The sequence below is a fragment of the Anser anser genome, assembly GCF_964211835.1.
Source record: "Anser anser genome assembly, chromosome: 7".
In the NCBI taxonomy this organism is placed as follows: Eukaryota; Metazoa; Chordata; class Aves; order Anseriformes; family Anatidae; genus Anser; species Anser anser.
The window spans coordinates 19,575,064-19,583,045 of NC_139727.1; the positions used below are offsets into that span (position 1 = coordinate 19,575,064).

General features: G+C 54.1%; 1 protein-coding gene across 2 annotated transcripts in view; it reads right to left on the minus strand.

Moving 5' to 3' along the window:
- The window catches only part of PRKG1 (protein kinase cGMP-dependent 1), a 467,683-nt gene extending 460,809 nt beyond the window's left edge, over nucleotides 1-6,874 (minus strand). Inside the window, exon 1 of one of the 2 annotated variants that reach the window (XM_083843685.1) lies at nucleotides 6,348-6,874. In XM_083843685.1, the coding sequence (XP_083699811.1) occupies nucleotides 6,348-6,613 (266 nt within the window). In that variant the 5' untranslated portion in view covers nucleotides 6,614-6,874. The remainder of the gene's footprint in view (nucleotides 1-6,347) is intronic. The other variant, XM_083843686.1, reaches the window with a different exon arrangement.
- Nucleotides 6,875-7,982: the final 1,108 nt, after the last annotated feature.

The following is a 7,982-nucleotide window of genomic DNA, read 5'->3' on the forward strand; positions in this document are numbered from 1 at the left end:
TACAAGCTTCAGAACCAGATCCCTTATTACAAACAATTGCAAAGCAGATTTTTTTAAACAGAAATTATACATTTATTGGCCATTTAAAATACCAGCAGTGATTTTATCTTGGAGAATTTTATAGGAATTTCCAACAAAGAGCAAAATGCAAAGGAAAATAACTCAAAATTGCCACCGGGTTGCGCTTGCTAGAATCAGTCACAGCCTTGTACTCCATTACCACAAACCGTATGTCAAAAAACATACGATAAAGCTTACTTACATCTTCAGCTTCTACTTTGCCACCATCTCTAACCCAAATTGTACATCACTGCATGTCAAGAATGCTTTGCTTTTGTGTTCACCTGCTGCTCTACCAGTATGTGTGACCAGTAACATACCTCTGATAAAGCTCACCATATATTACCCTGTAACATATCATTTACTGTTCTGATATTTAAAGCAACTGACGAGTTATACCTACTCCATTACACTGGAAGCAAATACATCAGAGTGCATTGCAAAAAGCCCCCAAATATGATTTCTACCATGCAGCTAGGCTCAACAGGAAAGAAGCCATGGATTCAAATGGACATTTTTATTTAGCACTGCTCTATCTAAATCCGTTTGTTTGCGCTATGATGAAACGTTTTCCCTGGACACCACTTTTTGGTGATTTATTCACACCTCTTCCTGGAAAGAGAGGAAGCCAATCCATAACTAAGGCAATCACTTATTGACCAGTGATCAGGACTGAAGCTGGAGGAGGTCACGGTGCTACAACAGCCCCAGCCCTGCTGGAGAGGTCCTGCAGGCTGCCCCTGGAGGCTGTGCCCAGGTATTCCCCAGCCTCCCTTGCGCAATTCTGTACAAAGCCTGGGCTTTGCCCAACACATGAATTTGGCCCAGAATGTAATCATTGCTGCTTGCGAGTCCCAGTGGGCAGGCTTGTAGTGCCCCAGCTCCTGCTACACCATGCGCGGTCCTGAGCTCAGCCCCCTTCCTCCAGCTATTTCAGCGTCTCCTCCACACGCACGCGCTTCCTTTGCGACTACAGGGTTGTATTACTAATGCGACAAATATGCTCAAGGAATATCCATGAGCAAAATGTAGGGAAAAAAAAGGGAGAAAAAAAAAAAAAGACAAGGCCGAAGCAGTCCTCATCCTTTCCAGCCGGGAGGTCATGGCACAGGGGAGAGCTCTCAAAGAAGCCCCTTGCCAAGCTCTGCTAGATATTTTCCAGGAACTGCATCAGCTCCGCAGGCAACTGAGTGCACATCTCAGGAAGGCTTTTTTCCCAAGCTTCTCATTAGTAGAAGCTGCAAAGAGGGACACGCAGTGTTATTTTAGTACTTTTCAATCTCATTTCACTTTGATGCACTTCGCCGCCTGGGGGATTTTTGCTGGAGAATTACCTTCCCCATAATGTGGCATAAAGTTCTGACAAAAACTGACACTTGCTGCAACTAAAAAGGAGCCAAATAAAGAGCTACTGTGGCCAAGTAGTTTATGGTACCACCTGTGCCCACATCTAGGCGCTGCTTTGAGGAAGGTAAATGAGACACGGGGCCCTTTTCCCCTCCACACTTTTGGGGTCCCCTGAAGCCACCGCGCAGAAGCGACGTTCCACGTTTGCTAGAGCCCTTTTCCCTTCCATATCTTTAAAATGAGCTCACATCAGAGATCTGAGAGAGAAGCAGTTTGCCCTAACCTTGCCTGGGAGCACAGCTATGGTTTTAAAGCTCACGTGCAACGACATTTTGGGGGATTCGTAACCAAATCAGGAACACGCTCCATAGGGGAAGGTGTGCGGACGGTTACCCCTCAGCTGCAGGGAAATCTGCCCGAGTGCAGCTTGGTCCCCGGGGAGGCACCGACAGCCTGTGGCCGGAGGCAAGTAAAAATAGGCAGAGGGAAGAATGCATTGCTAGGGGGCTGCCGGGAGCAGCCCTGCGTCAGCAGGGGACGGGCAGTCGCAGCCCCCCTGCCCCTCCGGGCCGCATCCTGCCTGCAGGAACGTGCGGCAGCCTCCGGCGAAGGTGCTAGGACCTGGCGTTGAGGCACTGTGAGCTTTCTTCGACCCAGCTCATGGCACCGAGGGAACATCCTGAAGTACACCCTAGTTAGAACACCCTGCTAGTTTTGCAGGGGAAAGGAGGCGCAGCCCAGTCCAGCCGCTTCTCCCATTAAAAATTAAATGGAGGGAAATGGTTTCAATCGATTAGCCACAAACGATTGCTTCTCTTTCCCTCTCTGAAATCTTTCTGCTTCTCCCACCAACCTCAGGCACCTCAGGGACCCGAGGACCTGTGCCACACCTCACTTCACGGCACCTGATAACCTGCTCATCTCTGGACTCCCCTGCACATCTCACCGCTTTGTGCGCAGACTGAGCTGCTCCACTCGGACTACCGGAGAGAAGGCTGGTCAAAAAACAGGCTCTGTCTCAAGGAGCTCCCTTTGTAGCGTTTTCTGGCTGTTTGCAAATTAAATAATCCTCAGTCAAACTTTCCTCCTTCGTATTTTCCTCGCTTCGGGTCAGCGATGCACTAAGGACGCTGAAAGCAACAGGAGCACCTGGACCGTTAATTCTTACTATATACACACTGATATCATTGAATCTAATGAAATTATTTCAGGTTAATCAGATTAATCTAATAAAATCCTTTCCTGTCAACCACCCAGGGCTGAAATACCCTAAGAACGCGCTGCCACAGCACACTCTGGATGAGAGCTGATCGGTGATGGATAAATGAGGGAAAAAGAGGCATTGCTTAGGGTGGTTTAAAGGTTAAGCACATGTGTGGGCTCCTCACCTCTGCTGGGGTGCTGCTGCACAGGTAACGGGGGATTTTTCCCCCTGCCTCCCCATTTTAAGGTCTGGACCAGCCTGAGAGATGTCAGCGGGTTTAGGAGATCGAGGTGGATTTGTACACGCGAACATGATCTCCCCACCAGAGGGGAAAGAAGGGCATTAATAATTAACGTCAAAAGCACTGCTGTCCCTGACACCCCACCCCGCCTCTGAATTTTGGATTTTTGGAGACATTGCTCCACAGAAGTAGCAAACCCTGCCTGTTAAACCCAGAGCTGCCCACCTATTCCTGATATTGGATGAGCTGCGGATCCCAGACCGTTCTTCCCCACCCTCGGGCACCTCCGTAACACAGCTGGTCCGTGTTTTTGCCAGCTGCAGCACGCTCCCCCTGCACGTCCCGAGGGACACAGCTCCAGTCGCATTGTCTTTCAGGCGGGGGCTGAGGCAGGATCAATGTCTCCTTGGCGGACGATGAGATCACGTCTAAATTAACCGAACCTGACTTTACCAGCCATGAGATGGGCTGATCCCGCCACAGCCACCACCAAACCCGGGGTGGTGGCAGCTGGGTGCCATACAAAGCCAGAAGCACCTGCTCTAACCCTCCATCCGAGGGGTAAAGCCCTTAATGCTGGGGTCGAGCATCACGGGTAAACACACGCTCGCAGCAGTGCATTCCCCAGCGCCTCAGAAGAGGCAGAGGGGGGTGAAAATGAAAAGTTCCTGCTGGGATCCCATCCCGAAAAGACCTCAGCAGGGCGAGAGCTGCTTGGCTGACCACAACAGGCCCCAGCACCTTGCGTGAAACGTTGGCCCCCACTGCCATCTTGTGGCAAACGCCTCCCAAAACCAGCTACGACAGGGGGGAACCCGTCAAAAAGTTGAGGGCGACGTTCGCTGGCATGGCGAGCATGGCCAGGTGAGTGTTGGGAACAGGGTGGGGAAATGGATCCCATCCCTAAAGCAATGCTGGCCCTGAACCTGCTGCACTGGGTGCGGACCAGTGTGGAAGAACAGACAGACAGGACTGTCCAGATGGGTACATCTCACACGGCCACGGCCTCCTTTTGGTTGTGGCTCTGACACACCCACCCGTACCTGCACACAGAGATTTGTTTGCTGCTTCAAGACAACAGCTTCCGAAGCAGTACAGAATTGTGTTGGTATGAATACGGCTTGTTGACTGCAACAGGCAGGATTAAGCTGGAATTAGATATCGCACCTCTGAACTTGAGAATGCATTTCAAGTCATCCTCTCAGTAAATTCCACAAAAGACAGGGATTATGGCTCATGTTGATCACTTGTGCAGCACGAAACATCTTCAGATGCTGAAAAATGCAGATGAGAACCCCTTGGGGTTTGAAAAGCACCTTGCTGCAGGAATCAGAGGGCTTTTAACATCCCCACACACCTATCTGGATATTCGACCTAGCCAATCACCTCAGGTACACCTCATCATTTACCTTTTGCATCGTTTATTATTTACAGTGCCTCTCACTGTGGCAAAGACTTTGCTTAGCAACTCGGCACCACTTCTCAGGAAGCACTTTCTGAGGCATTAGCGAAGTGCCTGGGTTGCTGCACCAGCTCGTCCTGCTGTGGCCGGCTGCTGCCGCACCAGGAAAAGCAACGGCACATTGACCCTCCTCGGGCTTCTGCACGCATCTACCAGGTGCAGCATCAGCTACCATCAAGGTCTGGCACAACACAAAACACTTAGCGTGCTTAGGTACACAGGAATAGTAATAATAATAAATATAACTGAACAAATATACATTAGTAAATCATTCACATGTATGTCTCTCCCCTCACCACGCATCTCTTCAAGCAGTAGTAACACATCAAGAAAACTACAGGGAAAAAGTATATTCCAAAAAACATACACGATCAGCACTTTATATGGTTGCAGTGTCCCAAATATTTTGATAAACTCTGGTTTACATCGGAATAGCTCCGTATGCGTGATCATCCACACGGAAGCACTTTCCTTTCTTCCATTACAATCCATACGATTGCGTTCTTGGGAGGAACAACGGCATAAAAACATACTTACAGACAAAATCTATCTTTCAGTACCTTTCTATTTTCGCAGCCCTTTCTTCAGATCTTTGCAAGTCTTTCTGACTTTGGCCCTGCTACACGTTACAGATGGATTATGAGGCACACAGCGTATTGCCAGATAGGGACAGACTCGATTTTCTGCTTCCAGTTGGGATTTCACTACTTCTAGGAGTTTCTAGCATCCAGTTTTCAACTTCTTGGAAGTTTTAAACATCAGTGTATATTACATACAATCTAGCCATAAATAGAAACAATTACACCACAGATCGATGTTTATTTATGTTCAGAGATTAAAAAGCATTTCAAGGCTGATCCCAGGCCCGGATGAAGAGGTTTCTGTGGACACTGGTTAGAAATCAACGCGCAGGAGAAAGGAGAGGGGTCTAAATATTGGATCAGGGGATGATGCTATGGAAGGTGTCTCTGGGTTTTAGAAGAGAGGCGCATCGCACACTTCTCGAACCTCTCACGGACCTTGCGGGATGAGCAGTTAGACAGCATTACCAGCTGCTGCGGCTAAAACACAGGCTTGAGACTCTTAGGAGGGCAAGTTTCCCCCCCTACCTACATTAGCCAAAATACCATCAGCAGTTTTTAAGTCAGAGAGACCCACAGAGCCATTAGAGAGCCCTGGCACCAGGCCGGCCCATTTATTCTTCAGGTCAGCATCAGGAACTGGAAAGCACCGTTGTTCCCTTGGCAGGGCTGGACTGCAGCACTGCCCCGTGCTCACGACGGCCTTGCAGCCCCCTGGAAAAGGGTCGATGGAGGGGGGGACGGTGCCCGCACTGACACTGAGCCCACTGGCGGGTATCAGCCTGGGGGGAGAGGTGCAGGAGGACCGGGTGGGTTGGGGTGCGATGGGGCTCAGGGGTACAGGGTGCAGCAGCACGTCATGGTAATGAGACGGGGAGGAATTGAGTGGACCTTAAATAAAAACCAGGAGCACCCCCAAACCAGCCAGGTTACTGAGCACGATGCTGGGGTGTGGGAGCAGCAGGGGGACATGTGCTGTCAGCACAGCGCTGCAGGCACATGGGGGGCTTAGAATGTGCCGGGGGGTCCCCACCTGCTTTCTCCAGTGGCTCTGGGTGACGGGGAGGAGACGGGGACCTCGGGGAGGTCGTGGGGAGCTGAGGGAGCCCAGAGGGTGGGGGCAGAGACTGAAGCACGCGTGCAGCATTCACGGCCCCTGGGAAGGCTGCGGGTCGGGACTTTGGAAAAGCACTGGCAAAGTAAAGGGAAAGAGAGGGTTTCTGCTCTGCCTTGGGCAGGGGGCACGAAGGGATGCGCTGACCCAGGGAGGGGGGAACAGACAGGCTGAGCGCGTGGTTAGGGAAAAGAAAAAAGGAAAAAAGAAAGAAAAGAAAAAAAAAAGAAAAGCCAGAAGTGCCCCTCGCGTATGTCTAAAGACGAGTTGGTCTCGTTAAGGCAAACGCGGCCCCGGCCCCTTCATCCCCCCAGCACCCCCGGCGCCCCCGCGCCCACCTCTCGGCCTTGGTGAACTTGCGGAACGCCTGGCGGAGGTCGTGGAAGGAGCGGTAGGTCTGCGGCTCGGCCGAGATGCCCTGCGCCCGGGTGGTGCGGGGCCCGATGTGCGGGCTGGGCGCGGGCAGCACCGACTGGCACTTGTGCAGCCGCCGGCGCAGCTCCTGGATCTCGTCGTCCTTCTCGCCCAGCCGCCGCTCCAGCTCCCTGATGCGCTCCTCCTTGAGCAGCAGCAGCGCGGCGAAGTCCCCCTCCAGCTCGCTCATCCTGGGCAGCGCCGCTGCCCCGCGCTAGCGCCGGGCCGCTCGCATGGAGCCGCCGAGCGGGGAAAGTGAGGGGGCGAAGGGAAAAAAAAAAAAAAAAAAGAAAAAAAAAAAAGAAAAAAAGCCAAGGAAAGGGGAAAGAGCTTCCGTGCTGCTCCGCGAGGCTGGGAGCCTGGAAATAGCAACAATTACCATGTGATCGGAGGGTGACGCAGCTCCTTGTAACTGGAGCCGAAGACTTGGGACTCGAACGAGAGCACTTCATAAATATTGAATCGCCGCCCGCTAATGAGCCACGTGGAGCCGCCCCGGCCCCGCCCGGCCCCCGCCTCCTCGGCACCCCCTCGCGTCCCTCCCGGGCACTCGGCATCCGCCCCCTGGTCCTCCCCATCCCACCCCCCGGGTCCCCCCGCATCCCACCGCCGGCCCCTCCTGCTCACCCCACCCCCTCGGGTACCCCCACCCCTTCCCCGGCTCACCCCACGCCGCTCCCCTCAGCCCCTCCAGTCCCCCCCCACTGCCCCAAGCCCCCTCAGGCACCTGCGTCCCCCCCCGCCAGGCACCCCGCATCCCCCCCACCCCCCCAGGGGCACCCAGACCCCACCCCCCCGGCCGGGTGCCCCCTGTCCCAGCACTCGCAGCCCCCGCGCCGGGGGGAGCAGGGCCCCGGCAGCACCCCGGCCCCTGTGCGAGCAGCCTGGGCGCTCGCCAGCAGCCTCCGGGGAGGCCGGAATTCGCCCTTCCTGGACTTATTTGGAAGAGCCCATCACGGACATGAATGTTTTAACGCCGGCTGGCAAAGGGCACCAGCGGCTCCTGCGTCGCGTTGCCCTCCCAGTGCAGAGGGAAGGCAGGAGCCGCTCGCTCCTTCCCTCCCCGGGGGTCCCAGCCCAAGCCGGGCAATGGGGCAAACGCGGCCCCCGGCTTTGCCGTGGCCCCTGCAAAGCATCTGAGCCGGGCACGGAGGACGGGGTTGTATCAGAAAAGTCTTAGATGCACGGGGAAAGCAATTAGCGGCCTCTCTTTTAATGAGGTGGAGGCAGTGGGATGTTTTCCCGCACTTGGGCCCGTCCCCGCAGCCTCTCGCACGCGGCTGTTGCCCCCCAGAGGCAGAGCTGCTCCCAGGTCCCGTCCGCATCCCAGCAGCATCCCTGGGACGGGCAGGGCTGGGGGGGGGGGTGGAAATTATAAAAAATAAATTGCGTGTGGCTTTATTGGAAGGCAAAGAGCGCCATCTCGTGTAGGAAACCACCGCGCAACTCAGGGCAGAGATTTGCAGACGGACGGACCCTCCACTTGCTGCTCCAGAAGGGACGGGGTGCCAGAAGGGCAGGGGGAGCCCGCACACGATCGCCGCCCCCCAAACATTTCC